This window comes from Acanthisitta chloris, unplaced genomic scaffold, assembly GCF_000695815.1.
Source record: "Acanthisitta chloris isolate BGI_N310 unplaced genomic scaffold, ASM69581v1 scaffold22911, whole genome shotgun sequence".
In the NCBI taxonomy this organism is placed as follows: domain Eukaryota; kingdom Metazoa; phylum Chordata; class Aves; order Passeriformes; family Acanthisittidae; genus Acanthisitta; species Acanthisitta chloris.
This window is the reverse complement of record NW_008657982.1, coordinates 1-17,794: the sequence shown is the minus strand read 5'-3', so window position 1 is coordinate 17,794 and position 17,794 is coordinate 1. Positions and strand designations below refer to the sequence as shown.

At 44.2% G+C, this 17,794-nt stretch overlaps 1 protein-coding gene across 1 annotated transcript in view; it reads right to left on the bottom strand.

Moving 5' to 3' along the window:
- The window catches only part of LHPP (phospholysine phosphohistidine inorganic pyrophosphate phosphatase), a gene marked incomplete at both ends in the record, with an annotated part of 12,245 nt that extends 6,300 nt beyond the window's left edge, over positions 1 to 5,945 (bottom strand). The window contains 4 exons of the mRNA XM_009084945.1: positions 911 to 1,003; positions 2,718 to 2,781; positions 5,167 to 5,320; positions 5,758 to 5,945. Of these exons, the coding sequence (XP_009083193.1) occupies positions 911 to 1,003; positions 2,718 to 2,781; positions 5,167 to 5,320; positions 5,758 to 5,945 (499 nt within the window). The remainder of the gene's footprint in view (positions 1 to 910; positions 1,004 to 2,717; positions 2,782 to 5,166; positions 5,321 to 5,757) is intronic.
- Between the last annotated feature and the right edge of the window lie 11,849 nt (positions 5,946 to 17,794).

The following is a 17,794-nucleotide window of genomic DNA, read 5'->3' as shown; positions in this document are numbered from 1 at the left end:
TGATGAATCCAGTAACACAGAAGGAGATTTTGGGTCAGTCAGTGCTTCCTGTTCACCTAAATTATAAACTATTTTACTTCTGCCTTTCCTTTTTACTCAAACAAATAGTCAGTGTGACACCAAAGGGAATAAATAACATTCTGGGCTCTGTTGCCATTGTCCTGCAGCCTCCAGACTCTAAGCAGACTGCCAGGCATCAGGGCACCTCTCATCCTGTGAGGCACAAAATCTTCCATAATTCCTTGGGAAACCTTATTAATTCTTCTTGTTTTCTTTAGCCTCCAAATAAAGGAATTCCACAACACAAGTGCATGTTGTTTTGGACTACCTGGTTTGGGAGGAAGGTGAATATGAAAGCAAAACACAAGTGTTGTGGAAGGAGAAACCACAGTAGGGAATGGAGGGATGGAAGACTAGATTGGGTAGAGGTATGGAGAGCATAAGGCAGAGCAAAGAGAGACTGACACAGGGAATAAAAAGGGAAACTGCACACAGCCAAACAGAACCCTCAGAAAGGCAGGGAAAATGGTGCCATGCCTTTCAGGAGGGTTGTATGTATGAACAGGGCAGAAGAAACTCAACACATCCCCACCTGCTGGCATTTACCCTCCTGGTTGTCAGTTCTCTTTTGTCTACTTCACATTACTTGATAGAATGGGCAAATGTATGTTTTTTTTCACTCTGAAGCATTTTTTAAACAATTTTTCTTTTCCTTTTTGTTTTCCTTTTTTTTCTTTTTCAGTAATTCATAGAGAGATACTGAATATAAATATGTGGAAAAATATTCACCATGTCCTCCTGGCCACATTCCCTTCAGCCTCTTCTAAAACATTCCAAAGTTATAGCAAAGCAGAAGAAATGCCTCGGTGGGCATAACTACATGGCACAGCCTGTGGTCAGGACACCTTACCTGCTCTGGTGGAACTCCCATCTCGGCTAGGGCTGACTCAAAGAACCTTTTTGCTGGTTTTCCCACTACCTCAGCTTGAACATCACAAGCATACTGGGAAAAAGGAAGAGAGACACAAAAAATGGTGATCAGAAAAGGATTTGTGCAACTCCATAACTCCAGTCAACTATATAAATAGTGATTGTTGATTTTGGCCTTAAATAACAATGGATTAGTGGATGAAGGTGAATATCAGAAAGTTTGGGTAACAGAAGTGCTTAATGGTCTCTAGCAAGGAACAAAGTTAGAGAACATCAGAGGTTACAAACCTTTTACATTCTCCCTCATGGGAATGGGGACTGGGCCCCTCAGTTCAGGAGGAACATTGAGGTGCTGGAGCAGGTCCAGAGAAGAGCAGTGAGGCTGGTGAAGGGACTGGAGCACAAGTGCCATGAGGAGAGGCTGAGGGAGCTGGGGGTGTTCAGCCTGGAGAAGAGGAGGCTCAGGGGAGACCTTCTCACCCTCTGCAACTCCCTGACAAGAGGTTGGAGTCAGGTGGGGGTTGGTCTCTTCTCCCAGGCAACCAGCAGCAGGACAAGAGGGCATAGACTCAAGCTCTGCCAGGGGAGGGGTAGGTTGGATATTAGGAAGAGATTTTTCACTGAGAGAGTGATCAGACATTGGAATGGGCTGCCCAGAGAGGTGGTGGATTCACCATCCTTGGAGGTTTTCAAGCTGAGACTGGATGTGGCACTTAGTGCCATGGTCTAGTGACCACAGTAGGGTTGGACTCGATGATCTTGGAGGTCTCTTCCAACCCAGTTGATTCTATGAGTTCAGACTCAGTTCCCATATCTCTCATTGTTTTAAGAGCATCACTCTTAAAGAAAAACAAATATCCTTTAAATGAAGATATCAACAATACTGGAGGGCCTTAAAATATGTAGTGGGTTTCTTCAACTACACGGCATATTTCTAATGATTCAAATGACCAGCAGATTTGCAGTGTTTTATTTTGCTGCAAGTAAATACCAGTATTATGCTGAAACAGTTGTTTTTAGCTTGTTCCTAGACAAGTAGAAGCCTGAACTGACCTGGGAGGCAAAGGCTCTCCCCAAAAATCACATGGATACAAGTGAATGTGCTGCAGGCAAATATTATACTCACTATGTTCTGTGTTTGTATATTGCCCTATTTTGTATATTTTGCATTTTATTTTGTCTTTTTAACCTTGTCATATTTTGTACGTGTTATTCGTGTTATCTTGCTTTATTCTCTGCATTCACTGTTATTTTTTTCTCTCTCTCCACAAGACTATAAAAGGGAGAATAACATTTCTCTCCTTCTCTCACCCTTAAGTTGGCTTATCTCTTGGGTTCCAGTTCTGCACTGACTTAATCAGGCTTAAGAGTAGGATTGTACTTAAGTCTCTTGCTGAATAAGGTCCTTTTGCTTCAAACTGCTAAAGGGCAAGGGCTGTGTCCACAACAACACCACACCAAGCATAAAATGGACCTTCAGGTTTTCTTGGGTATCTTTCAGACAACATTCCACACTTTGCTTTCCAGACTCCTCCTTTCAAGGGCCTCACTTCCAATAAAGGTACCACAATGGTAAAAGTTCACATTGGAAGTAAAATAAAGAAAGAAAATGAACAAAGGTAGAAGACAAATGAATTCACCCATCTTTGAATGCAGCAGATGAGCTCCAGTCTGTGGGAACTCCCTCCACCAAGGTGAATAATTACAGAAGATGAGCCATATTTACACCAGTTACTCTTTTAACAAGGTGCACCGAGTGAGTAAGCACAATTCAAGCTATAAAATACCTCTAATGCCTTCATATATGCTCCAACATCAAGTTTCAGGCCATCGGTTTCTTTATAGTAGCGTCTGGAAATGAAAGTGATAAAGTTCCCATGAAATGAAAACGTTGGCAGTTAAATACAAAGAAACCACATTTTATTGTTTCTGTGCCTTTATAGATGACCATATGGCTTCAACAAAAAGTCAAGTAATCAGAAACTCTGGAGCCTTAATTGAACACCCAGAACTAAGGAAAGGACAGGCTCAGTACCATGCAGTGCTCGGGGAAAGGATCCCAGGCCAGATGCCCATCTGGCATCTGGGACACAACTCCATGGTTCAAAGGGATTTCAGTGAGCTTCTATCAGGGATGGACTTGGCATGTGTTTTGTTGCACAGTGACACAGACCCCCTGGCAGATAAAAGACGAGGGATGGCACCAACCAGCAGCTGTGACACCTTCAGGACATCTGGAAGGAGACCCAACAGTTGACTATCATCACCTGTCACCAGCCTCCCACATGAGGAAAGCCAGGGCACTGTTTATTGGCACTAGAAAAGCCCTCCAAGCTAAATTTTGTTCCCTCTAAACATGTCCCTATTGCCATGAAGCTCATGAAATTAGATAGCGTCATCAAAATGTTTTTCTGGAATAGCAATTCACATTAATGCAGGTCTTCCAAGCTCTCCTACCCAGAGCAAAACAGGTTTCTATAGAACAGGGAAAAGAGGTAGGATGAGCAGTCAGTTAAGATTTTATGCCTTATCCTTCTGCCATTTTCGATTATTCAGCATAGCCTTCCTTTAAAATGACCACTTGACCTTTGCTAGAACAGCCATTAACCTTCCATAGTCTAGCGTAAACAGCTTAATTTTCTGACAGTGGCATGACAGAAGAAATTACAAAGCCAATTCCCACTCTCAGCCCAAAACAGATGCTAAATGTAAATCACTCCATTTTCAGGAGGAGGGCATTCTGCTTCAGTGACTCTGACACTTTGGTTTTTCTATGGAACAAACTAAAACTTCAACCAAAATCAACCTCCTTGCCCAAGGCAGGGACTTTGCTAATGTCCACCCAACTGTGCTGATTCTGCAGGTTAAAAATGAAGCTGGTTTGGGGCTGGGGTTTGTATATGGCCCTTTGCATCAACAAGGCTTCTCCAGTCAGGTGAATGATTCCTCCAGTTTATAATCTCCCTATTTGAGTCAGAGAACTTAGCAGAGAACTTGCATTTGTATTACCTAAGTGATCAACCATTAAAGATATATTCTAATGTGGAAAACTGAGCTCTAAATATCCACAAATCTGTATTTTTACATGCAAAATAGTATCTGAAAAAGCAACACCAGGTCTGTTATAGAGCTGTTTTTATGCATGAATGACCAAATAAACTCTTTCACAAGCACAGGGTACAAATGTATTTTTGCATTCAACAATCCTTCAACAAAGGTTGATTCTACCTCGGTTATTTCGTATTTCAACATTTTCTCCTTATCCTGCTGAGGAACAGTAAGGATTTTTCACCCATGTTGTAGGATTAGAGTGTGAGTGTCAGGTGAGGCAACACAAGGAATTTAACTACTCCTTCCCACTGATAAATTCTACCCAGCTGGATCAATAACCCACAGACTAAGAAGGGTTTTCATGCCCATTACATTCTATTGAACCACTGAGAACAGTTGTCACTAGTTTCCCCAAGCTGAACATGCACAGTCTTTTTTAAGTCCATACATAGCACAACAGATAAGAATAACTCCTTCAAGGCTGTTGGGATTTGTCATTATTCAGCATCTTAATAACCTCCTGTTCAAAATCTCAGAGTACATCTAACCGAATCGTTTTTAGGAAAGCATTCGAACTCCCTGACTGGATTTGTCCTGCATGTCAAAGCAAGAGGTCAAAATTTACCTTTAATTTGGTATTAATGGGCAGAGAGTAATTAAAAAATGTTATTTGATAGTCTACCAAAAGAATTGATCTGTCACTTCAAAAGCACCAAAAGCATCAAGGTGCATCACAAACCCACACCAAGCATGGCCTGTTGGATTTTTGGATTTCTTTCACTGTTAAAAATCATTTATATTCAGTTCAGACAGGACCACATGGCTACAGGCAGCAGCTAAACCAACAGTTCTCACCTCCAAGATCTTGTAGGAGCAAAGACAAAATGTCAAACAGTGCCTAAAATCCTACTGACCTCCTGCAATACTCAGTCCTTTGGGAGCTACACACATCAAAATCCAAACTCTCCATGATTTCTGTGGTTTTTAACAGGCTTTCTTAAAGCAACAGAAGTCCTCTCCATTGACAGGTACCTGAGCAGATCAGCCTCTCAGCCCAGAGAGATTAACTGCTTACAAGTTGGTACTGTGAATGCTCACACCAATTCCTGCCCTCCACTAGGTACAAAGACACTGGGGGAAGTTAAAAAATGCAGAGACTTGAGATAGAAACAGAGCTTAACTCACCCTCTTCCAAGGGAAATCAAAACAGGCTTCTCCATCCCAATCAAAACTCGGAAAGCTTCATTGAGGTTTGCATAGGTGAAGCTTTCAGCTGCATCTCCAAGGACCACACAGTTTGGGTTTGTTTTGTCAACCTCAGCAAATTCAGGGACAAGATCTACAGAAGGAGGACAAATGAAATTCACAAATCCCTTAGATGTCATTGGAACCGATGGGTTTTCCCCAGATTCACATTTCCCTTCACTCATGACACAACTCATTAAGACAATAAACCCAAGTATGAATGACGTGCTCGTCAGACCCCTCTGTTCCTGAGTGGATTCTACTATTCATCTGCCCTACAAGGAGAGCAAAATAAACCATTTCCTGTCCCCCATGTGTCCCAGCATCTCCTGCAGGGCTGTCCCAAGCACAAGCACAACAGGTAAGTCCCTCAAGACTGTTGGGATGAGTCATTATTCAACACCTTAATAACCTCCTGTTATTATCTAACCGAACTGTTTCCAGGAAAACATTCAAACTCCCTGACTGGATTTTAAAGAAACCATTTCCTGTCCCCCATGTGTCCCAGCATGTCCTGCAGGGCTGTCCCACCATCGTGCACGAGCAGGTGAGGTCTCAGGCCGCGCTCCTTCAGGATGCGGCAGGCTGCGGGCGCCGGGGCCGTGACCTCGGACACGTTGATGTCAAAGCCCATTCCCTGCAGCTTCTTCACAAAGTTCTCCCGAGTTGCTTGGGTTTCATTAGTGCAGAACCTCAGCTTCAGGCCAGATGCTTTGATCCTGGTGAGGAAAAGCAGCAGAGAGGTTAACTAGATAGATAATGAGCTAACAAGTCAGTTTTGTTGACCTACACATAACTCAGATAATCACAAAAAAAATGCAAGGATGATAAGAAGGATATGGAACAACTGGAGCAAGTCCAGAGGAGGTCTCAAAGCTGATAAGAGGAGTGGGACATCTCCCCTATGAAGACAGGCTGAGGAAGTTGGGGTTGTACAGCCTGGAGAAGAGAAGGTTGTGTGGAGACCTCAGAGCAACCTGCAGGAGCTGAAGGGGCTCCAGAGAAGCTGCAGAGGGACTCTGTGTTAGGTACTGCAGTAAGAGGACAAGGGGTGACAGATTCAAATTGAAGGAGAGGAAATCTAGGCTAGATGTTAGAAAGAAGTTTTTTCCCATGAGGGTGGTAAGACACTGTCCCAGGCTGCCCAGGGAAGCTGTGGCTGCCCCAACCCTGGCAGTGTTCACAGCCAGGTTGGATAAGCCTTGAGTAACCTGCTCTGGTGGGAGGTGTCCCTGCCCAGGGCAGGGGGGTTGGACTGAATGATCTCTGAGCTCCATTCCAACCCTTTCACATACCCCTCAAGGGTCCCTTCTAACTCTGATTATTCTGTGATTCTGCTAGAAAAGTCCCTGCACTGATTCGGCAGACAACAAAACATGCTGAGTTCGTTTTCTAGGGAAATGATCCCAATTGGTTGGTGCAAACACCAAAACCAACTCGAGGTAACACATCTGATGACAAACTTTCCATCAAAGGATTCTAGGAAATCTGGTCCTGACTCAGAGAGTCCCTTCTGCTCATTGGAACTGCACACCAGTGTCTTCTTTAATAACACTGGTGATTCATTTCTTTCTTATTATTTGTCTTTCCTAATCATAGATATGTGAATTATCAATTACACTTAGTGGTTAATTGCCCTTCATAAAGATAGCTTTTCTATTTTAAATTAGGCAGTTAATATATTGTAACTAATAGCATCCACTTGTACATTATAAATATATCTTCATTGATTGGAGCAGTGAATGTGAGATTCACTCACAAGTTAATGAAGCAATTGAGTGAAGAAGTGCAGGGTGTACCCAGGGAATAATTATTGTTAATGAATTATGATGTGACCTTCTCAGAACAATGAGCAATTGGTGTGACAGTGGGATGACAGTATTCCACATCTGTTATTCGAGACACGGTTTCAGCTGTAGATGAAAAGCAAAGCAGTGTGATTTGGATATAAAACAAACTTCAGTAGACTGTGCCATGGTTTAAAAAAATCTTGTTCTGAATGCAAAGCTTATCTGCCCACTCTTAGGGAAAAAAATATCCCATGACTCACAACTGCCTGGAAGCAAACATTTGTTGAATAAGAAGCTATTCTTTCTCTTCTTAAAAGTGAAGGTGGTGAGACGCTGGCCCAGGTTGCCCAGGGAGGCTGTGGCTGCCCCAACCCTGGCAGTGTTCACAGCCAGGTTGGATGAGCCTTGAGCAACCTGCTCTGGTGGGAGGTGTCCTTGCCCAGGGCAGGGGGTGGCACTAGATGATCTCAAAGCTCCATTCCAACCCCTTAACATTCTATGAAACTATGAACAAAACGAATCCAGGACACTAACCACTGATCTGCACAGACAAACAAACACTGTCACAAGTCAGTGTGGTGAAAGCAAGCAGTCAGTTTTCCTGTGCTACAAACTTTACTCCTTTTCCGCATTTTACATGAAAAACAGAGTTACACTTCTGAAAGGCTTGTCCAAAGCAGAAGCAGTGTGGACACATCTCAGATTGCTTCCTGTCTTTATAGCCTCCAGCAATCACCACCTCAACAAATGAGCTCAGTAAACGCTTAGGATCAGTTGAGAACTAAAAAGAGTTGGGCCAAGATTGACAGTAAATAAGAGTCCAGTGGTGACACATGAAAAGGAGCCTCAAAAATATCATGGAATACTAAGCAAAAGAAAAAATTGAGAACTCCAGAGGAGACTTATTGCTATGAAGATATCTTTCCAATGAAAAAACGCTCTTTCCTTCCCAATTAGCATGTCTAGAAAGACTCCCTGCTAACTCTCTGCCAATGCTTGTACAGTACAGTCACACTCATCACTGTGTGCAAGATTACACATACACACTGGGACAAATCCAGCCCTGGATGCTCAGGATGAGTGGAGCCTGCAGACACAGCACACATCAGCAAACAACTATTAACTCAGAGCTCAAGTAATTAAGGAGAGATTTAACCAACAGTTTTCCATGGGGGAAATCCTGGCTCCAATCACATTTACAGCAAAACTCTCCTTGAGTTTTCCTAGTCAGGTAGGTTTTGCACAAGGAGGAGAAACCAAAGGAGGTGGCAGGTGAGATGCTTTGCTCAATGAGTCTATATTGCACTGCAGGTATGATTGTTAAACTTTGTATTTCTTTAGCTGAATGGGAAACCTCCAGCTACTGAGCTGACCCAGTGTTGCTACTTCTAGAAGCACATGCAGAGCAAGAGACTGCAATTTCTAGTGCTGCAAGCGTGGGGATGCGAGGAGAAGAATAAAGAACAAGATTTGTAATGGGATGTCTTATAAGATAAAGAGCAAGGGATTTAGATACCTGCAAGTACAGAAGAATGAGGCACCAGCAGATGAAATACACAACACGTTTTATCAAGATCTCCAGGGTATTACAGATTTATCAGCAGTTATATTACAGAGGCACAGGCACACCCAGGAAACCCAGTCAATCAGGGCTCCAGCTGGCTTCCACACAGCGTGGCGTGATAAAGATCCCACTCAACTCCCTAAGTACTGGAAATCGATCCTGATTAGGGCACAGGAGAGCACAGGGACAGGCAGCACTGCCCGAGTCGCCACAGGGACTCAACCACAGAGTCATTATGGTTAGAAAAGACCTCTGAGATCATCGAGTCCAACCTGTGACCTAACGTGACCATGTCAACTAGACCATGGCACTAAGGGCCACATCTAGTCTCTCCTTAAACACCTCCAGGGATGGTGACTCCACCACCTCCCTGGGCAGCACATTCCAGGGTCTGATCACTCTTTCTGGGAAGAAATTCTTTCTAATGTCTAACCCAAACCTCTCCTGGTGCAGCTGAAGACTATGTCCTCTTGTCCTGGTCAACTCAGCAGGGTCCAGATAGCTGTGGACATCCCAGGGTTGCCTCTTGCTCCCCGTATGGGGTCATCCACAGGCTTAGCATGGGACAAATCCACTCCATTTCCAACATGACTGCTCACACCACTCCTAGAATCTTAGAATCATCAAGGTTGGAGGAAATCTCTCAGATCATTAAGTCCAACCATTAACCTGTCACTGCTGTAAACCTAAACCACATCTTCCAGTGCCAGGTCCAGATGTCTCTTAAACACCTCCAGGAATGGTGACTCCACCACCACCCTGGGCAATATTCCAGTGCCCACAGGCAGGAATAGGGGAACTTGAACTTCACATGTGTGAAGGGAGAGCAGCTTCTGCCTTTTTAGGGTGTCACAAAAGGCAAACTCACCTAAAAGCATCTCTGTTGCAAAGGAAACTTGTCAGATCCCTTCTCAGAGGGCACAGCAGAGTGGAGAGGGCAGCAGGGAGCAGATGGAAAGTCCAGTTACCCCCTCTAGCTCTGTGCCATGGACACTCTGTGGCCAGCACTGGCTCTGCACTGCCTGCCAGGGAGATGCCACAGCACACAGGTACTGAAGCAAAGCAAAAAGTCACAAAAGAGACTTCCAAGCCCCAAATTATCAGCAGACAGATGGGCACCAAACTAACACACCAACAAGTGGATAAGGAGGCATTTTCTAAGGCTGACCAGAGGAGGGATTTAAGCTCACTCCAGATCAAAACAATCACTTGGTCACTTAAACAATCCCTAAATCTAGACTTGGGGCACCCACCTGGGGCATCCACCTGGCTCCAGGCATGTCATGAGCACATGTAGAAGGGAGAGATGGAGATGAGGGGTTTAATCTGAGCCCTGAGCTGCCCCTCACGCTACACCAGCTCTTTGAACTGACCTTTACCTCGTTGTGCTGGAGCAGGAGACGACGCTGAGTGACAATGTCCCACAATGCAATTACCATGCGTCAGATGAGCCAGTCCCTTACAAATCACCTCGAACTTTACACATCTGCTGCCTGTCAGCATCTGCCAGGCTCACTCACCCGAAAATAATGAAAAAAACTCTCATTATTGTTCCATAACAGGTAAAGTGTTAGGACAATTATTAGACATCCTGACTGACCTTGTGCAGACTTAACCAACTGCCCTTGCCAACCTTTATGGGCAGCCTTTGGGCACATAAAACACAAAACCTGTTCTTTCAGATGATGGAAAGGTTGTGACACTAGGAGGAAAAGCAATGGTCCTGGAATCGAGGCAGGAAGACATCACTCCTTAAATTCACATCATCCTGCACACGGCAGAAGCAGCTAAGGATATGGTATAAGGCTAAATTTGAGACTTCCCATCTTTGGACAGACTCTTTTGAAGCAAAGATTTTTCCTAGCACAGGAGCAGGAGGAAAAGTCCTGCCCACAGCCAGCCGGTCCTGTGCAGATGGGCAGGGGGCAGAAAGCAAAACCCTGGAAGAGGCAACAAGCCTGAGGTGGAAACTGTCCAACTTCAAAGGGGTTTGGAAGTGCATTAGTTAGGAGATTTCCAGAATCGGCCTTTTATCCTGCTTTTGGGGTTTTTTTTTCCCAGAGTGTTTGGAGTTTTTGTTAAGTTAAAAGAAAGCATGCTAACAGTGCTTAATAATGCATATAGTCAGGCCATGTAGGAAGAAAATTAGAGAGACAAAGGCATGAAATAAATTAAATCTGGCCACTTCTGTCAGGGATAGCAAAAGGTGCTTCTATAAATACATCAATAGCAAAAGGAAGGGCAAGGAAAACCTTCATTCCTTGTTGGACACGGGAGGGAACAGAGGGACCCAAGATGAGGAAAAGGCTGAGGCACTTAACACCTTCTTTGCCTCAGTTTTTAATAGTAGGACAGATTGTCCTCAGGACAACTGGGCTCTGGAGCTGATAGACAGAGACAGGAAGCCAAACAGCCTCCCTGAAATCCAAAGGGAAATGGTTAGAGATCTGCTTAGCCTCTTGGATCCTCACAAGTCTATGGGACTGGATGGGATCCATCCCAGACTGATGAGGGAGCTGGTGGAAGAGTTTGCCAAGCCGCTCTCCACCATTTTAATTCACCTGCTGAAATAACACCAAGCAAAATCATTGCTTCATAAGCCTGGAGGAGGCTATAAAAGCCTTTGCCCATCCTTAGGTGGCACAAGCCTTTCCCAGTTCCACAGAAACACTGAACTTCCCAATGTTTTGTAACTTGGTGTGTGCAATTAGACCAGAGGATGGCGGCCGAAATCTCAGGTTGTTCCTTCTCTATCCCAGTGCCCAAACCTTCCCATTCCTCTGATTTCTGCCCCCCTCAGCATGGCCAAATTGCTTAAATCTTTCTGTCACATCTCTGATGCCACTTTTGTCCCCTGAATGGTGTTTCCATTCACTGATGTCCTGTCATTGGTCCTGAGCACAGCTGAGCTCATTAAAGCTCCCATTCTCTGGTGATCCAGCTTTCTGCTCCATATAGCAAGGCTGGCCTGACAAATCCTTATGTACAGCACTCCTTGGCCCTGTTCCCTCCTGCATTCTTGTGTCTGAAACTCATCTCTACATCTGCTATCTCACAAGCACAATTTCCTCTCCAGACCCATATGGCTCACCTCTCTCTATATATAGAAGGGGATAATTTGGAGGCAATCCAAAGGAGGGATTGCAAAAGGGATTTAAAACCAGGAGGGCATTACCTTTGAACAAGAGTAAAAACAGATTAATAGGCACATATGAAGGAGCCCCAAGAAGAGGCCAATGTTATTTAAGGGCTGGGCAAGGGTGACATAAGGAAGGGTACAGAGGTAAAGGCTCTGGAAACACCACTTCGAGACACTGTTTGACAGGAAAAACCTGAAAAAGCATGGAATTGTAGTTCAAAGTAAACTTTGAAAACCTACCAACAACTTTATTTAGGTATTTCTATAATTTAGAATTTTTTAGAGGTAGAAACAAGTACTGGAAGTTGCACATCAAAACAAACTCCATCTTATCCTGAAGTCTCTACAAAGGCTGTTGAACACAGCTGGATACCAGAATCACTGCACAAAGTAACATACATTATAGTCCACCTGCCTGAACAGAAGGGTAGACAACACATTTGCCTATAGATTTGCAGACAACAAATTGGCACAACAGTAAAAACTGGAATTAAGTATTTAATAAAACATAACATTTTTTGAAGTGAAATCTGCAGAAAGGAAGCACAAAGCAGAATATAAGAAAAAATATCTCTGGTTCATGAAGTTCAGTAACAAGAATTGCTGCAGGTTACCAAATCAGTTTGTGTATTACATCTAAAAGACATTAGCCACACTGCAAGTGGTTAAATAAGTAAACTTTGGTGGACCTTAAATAGCTGGTAACTCTCCACTTTGGAGTTGTCAAGAAAAAAATCAGATCTTTGGGAATTCAGTTAGCATGAACAGGTCTGGAATGTGTTTATTTGTAATAAGCAAAATTTTATGGACAATATAGTGAATGATACTGCAGTACTCCATGCTAAAAGAGGTGTCCCTGCCCATGGCACAGGGCTGGAACTAGATGATCTTTAAGGTCTCTTCCAGCCCAAACCATTCTGATTCCATGAAAAGCTGTTGAGGCTTTTTTTGGCCTCTGAAGCTACTAATGACTCAATTAAAATTTCAGTCAAAACCAAGTTATCTTTGCTAGAGTTGAATTTTTACTTTGCATACATACAGCACCTGTTTGTAATGAATGACTTCTACTGCTCAGACCCTAAAGGTTAATGATGTTTAGTTTCCAAAAGTGCAAGCACTTACTCATGGAAATCATGCAGACAGCACTGAGTATCCACAACTTCAGGGACACAGATCTTTTCAAACAATAATGAACACTGCTGATTAGGAAAGCAGATATAGGTTAGGAGCATCCACTGCTCTTAGAAAACTGAGGCCACAGCTAATGTTACAGACTAGAGTGGAGCTGACACAACTCTGCACCCACTGAGGATCAATTCCTGGATCCCTTCCTGGCTCTGCCAGGGAACAGCTACATGACAATGCAGAAGTGCTTCATCTTTTGTGTCTCTGCTGCTCTGATCCGTGGATAAAAAGTGCAAAGAGAGTGAAGTGTAAAGACAAATGAACAGATATTTACAAAAGAGTTTGTAGAGTTTATTTCAAAGTCCCTTTTGAGGAGGAACAACTTCTTTGGCACCACATGTCCCGAAGGCACAGCAAGCCTTGAAACTCCGAACATCTGCACAGCCTGTGCTAAGCCATGCTTTGGTTATCTTCTGAAACAACAAAGATTTCCTACTCCTTGTAGCACACAAACTTCCAAATGGCTCTTTGTGAACTCCCAACTGTGCCAGGCAAACCCCCAAACACTGAATTGTTTTACAGTTCCAGTTCCGCTCGTTCTCCTCTCAATGTTCTCCTTGTTAGACTCTCCAGGTATCCTATTTTAACATGACTGTCCAGCTGCTCCACAGCCTCCCTGCTCCTCAGATTTCCTGTGCTCTTTTAAAGGACTCTGTAGAAAGTTGTGCTAACAGATGCACTATACAGGCCCAACAACAGGATGTTGTAAATGTCCAACCACTGTGTGCTTTTCATATGGATATGCTAATGGACACACTATCAGCACACAGCTGTAAATGCAAATACCAGAGCACAGCCTGAGCATCTTTGATGGATGGTTAACCACCTTCTGTCTTGTAAGGGATCAGCTCCCTGCTATTTGGAAGATAAAAAGCAACTAGCTCCCCTCGTGTCAATGCTGTGTAAATCGATTAGGGCACAGAGGCACTGTTAGGGCTGGCTCCAGGAGAAGCCTTTAAGTCACCAAAGGGCTTTCTGATCTTCTCCATGGGCTTTCTGATCTGCTCCACAGCATCTGCCAGTTAACCACAGGCACTCAAAAGGGAGGTGTTTTATTTAACCCTGTCATAAGGATTTTTCAGAACAACAACCGACGTATGCCACAGTCAATTAAGCTATCAAGCTGTGGGTTAATAGTTTTAAAGGGGCAAATTATCTTATCAATCTGGTTTTGGATTTTTTTACTCTATCCCCACCTAAAGATAACAGTAACTGTCCTTGGTGAATTTGAAGACATTCCAGGCACTTTGGCTTCTGGATTAAACCAGGGGAGCCAATGCCCTTGGGTGCTTGGCTGCCACAGTCCCACCAAGTAACAACAGGGATCCAAATTCTCTTTGTCATTACTTGAGGGCAGGAGAAGGTCTGCTCTGTACCACAAATACTTCTGTGGCTCATCCTTTCAGCCTCCGATTCCCTGATTGCTTCTCAGTGCATCCTATGATAATTCACAGGTAAAATTTATCCGAGGTGCAGGTACTTAGTGTTTCACCACATGTTCTACAAGCTTGGATAGTGACTACCGATGCTTTCCTCAGGAGGGTCTCTACAGCAGTGGGAAGTGTGTTACTGAATGTCATCTTGCTCAGGATGTTTCACTGTCCATCAGCTTCTCTGGTCATTTTTCTCCTCCACCTGACTGTACTGTCAGCTAAAACCAAACATACAAGAGAGGAGCATCCCTCTGCAGCCACCATAAACAGAAACCAGGCCAAATTCTGCTAGCAGAAATTACACTGCTCCTAACTCAAATAATTGCACAGCAGAATTTGGCTGAAAATATGAAATATAATGCAGAAAATACAGTTTTAAGAGGTCAAAATGGCTCCAGTCACATGAAATCAGTGACAAATTGAAATGTTTACTTATCATTTTTGTTGGGGTGCACTGCGTGTTGTTACACTAAGTTAACTGCTGCAGTGGTGTGGGAGATGATGTAGCAAGACAATCTGAAGAGAACAGGTCACTGTCATACTGGGAGAGTCCTGATCTGTACTAGGACTTAGCAAAATGCTGTTTAAGACTCCTGTTGGACACATATATGCACTAAAAGATTTCAGACAGCTCTTCTAGCAGACCATATCAATATGAATTAGTTATAAAGTTCCTAACTATGTGCAATTATGACTTTTTAATTGATAGAGAACAAAGAATTAATTAAGAAGGAGCTCCTTTTAGCTTTAATCCATCTGCTTGAAACCACCGAGTTGCTCTGTGACGCAGACACAAATATTAATGACCAACTGGCAATAGGATAATGAGTCAATAAAGATTTTAAATGGTGTGAGCTAGAACAATTACCCACCTAATAGGCAGATAAATAACTTGACTTTACCCAAGGAAAATGATTATTCTTAACCACTTACACTGAATGACCTGAACCAAGTGGTTTGGGGTTTGGGGTTTTTTCCCTTCCTGGCACTTTTCCACCCTGTTGGCCCCAGTTCCATCCTGCTGGCCCCAGTTCCATCCTGCTATTCCCAGTTTCCATAGCTATGACCACTGATTCTCCAGTGCCCACCAAATCCTGCCCAAATGAGATCAACTTTCCAAGCCCAGCACTCTGGAGCTTGTTGCTGGATTGCACCTCCAAACCCTCCCCTGCAGCCCCTTCCAGACAGGCTGGATTAGCTGCCGAGGTGTTTCTGCAACTAACAAGGAACAAGGGCTTAGACATTTCCAGTATTTCCAGAGGAAGCCTGTAGGGCCTTACATTTAGCCCAAGGCCAGGGTTTTATTGTTGTTTCATCAGCATATTTCTGACAGTGCTATAAATTGAACTGCAGTGTATGTTGCCTCCATACAGGAGGTTTCAACCAATGCAGTCACAAAGGTTATTAAATAAGAGCCTGAATGAAGTCTAAAAACCTGGGAGAAAAAACACCAATGTCTAAAGCATCTGGTGAACCACAACTCAGGTATTATGGAATATGCCCTGGTTTTTAAAGGAACGGTCTGATCCCAGACAATAACTATGCAGTTGCTGTTTCTGCCTGGTTTGGCCATGCCTGGAGGCCTTGGCTATGATCTGGGCTGTCCCATGCTATGCACTGCACATACATAATCCCCTCAAAGACCCACGAGGCACAGGGTTTCAATAGGATGTCTTTACAGAAGTCTTACTCTCTGCCTGAGTTCACTGAATTCCCTTGGAGTGCTGCTCTCCTGTTGCTGTTCTGGCACCTGCAGCTTCTCTCAGCCAGCTGGAGCCCTCTGAGCACCACAAATGGGCCAAGAGCCTCAATAAGCCTCAAACTTGCTTCAAACGCTGCTCTCTGGCAGTGCTGGGAACTCTGATCCTGTAGATGAAAACAGAGATTTATCTGGTGACACTTTCTGTGCCTGCTATATATGTTTCAAGAAATACGAACAAAGACATAAATAATAATACCAAAAAAAGCAGTAAAGCCTTCTGTTATTACCAGTACATTTGGCTCTTCTCCAGTTCTGCCTTTCCATGGTGGCTCCACCAACTTTTAGGCAACTAACCAACTAACCTCAAACGATTAATTTTAGTGATTTCAGTATTTCTTCCTGTTTATTTTCCTGTTCAATAACACACTCACCACCAGTGTGTCTGTGCTGAGTGTCCCCAGAGGACAGAAGCTGCAGAGATGCTCCCCAAACAGCTGTCAGCCTTTCACAGGGGTTCAGAATGTACACATCTCAAACATTTCAAGTGGGATACAGGCAGAAGCATAGAATCCTAGAACAGTTTGGGTTGGAAGGAACCTCAAAGATCATCTAGTTCCCCCCCCTGCCATGGGCTGGGATACTTCCACTAGGCCAGGTTGCTCCAAGCCTCATCCAGCACTTGCCATGTGAAATGGATCTGGATTTCCTGCAGTAGGTTAGTGAAACATTGCACGGAGCCAAAAGGCTCTGCCAGAAATCCACAACCTCCTCCAGTGGGGCAACTGCACGAATCAATACTTGTCTTTAAACAAAGCTGGCCCTGCTGTCACTGCTCTGCCCTGGCCCCATCCTGCTCCTCTGGTCAAGAAGGGCTGTTACAGACACACTGGCAAGTCAGCCTAGTTAATTAAAGTTAGTTAAATTAATGTTACTTAGCTTGTGTTACCTGGATTGCATTGCCCAGCCAACCCCAAAGGAATTCTCTACCTGTGGGCACTGGTAAGTAACCCACCCTCGCCACACTTTGCTTTTGAGTCACTTCCAGGCTGGGCAATCATTAACCCCTGTGCTGAAATTCCCCATTTCTGCAGGACTGTGAGTTCCCTGCAGGAAGCTCCAGTTAATTTGACAGTAAATTTCATCAATTTAGAGAAGCACCAAGCCAGTGCAGATAATATTTAAGAACTGTTACCAGGGAGACCATGTCAGATCTCTTTTCTCTATACATACATCTATGAGTCTGCTCCTGCAGCACGCGCAATGACAGCAGCAAATACAAAACCAAGCAAGGCGTGACCTGTTGCACTGCTCCAGGCTCCATGCACTGCTCCAGACCAGGCCAGGGTCTGCAGGCTCCCTTTGCCTAACCCTAACCCTAACCCTAATAATATATAAGCCTAATAACCACCACAAAATCAGAAAATCATCAAGGTTGGAAGAGACCTGTAAGATCACCAAGTCCAACTGTTAACCTGTTACTGCTGTAACCCCTAAACCCTAAACGGTATCTTCCAGGGTCAGATCCAGATGCCTCTTAAACATCTCCAGGGTCGGTGCCTCCTCCACCTCCCTAGGTAACCGACGCCAAGGTGAACCCAAACGTTCCTGTCGCTGTCCTGGACTTTACACCGCACCCCAGGGCGAGTCGCACCAGCTCCCGAAGGTGACCCGGCCGGCCCGGGGCGCAGCCCCAAGCGCGGGGCGATGCCCTCGCTGTGCCCTGGGTACCACGCTCGGTCGGGATGCAGGATGCTC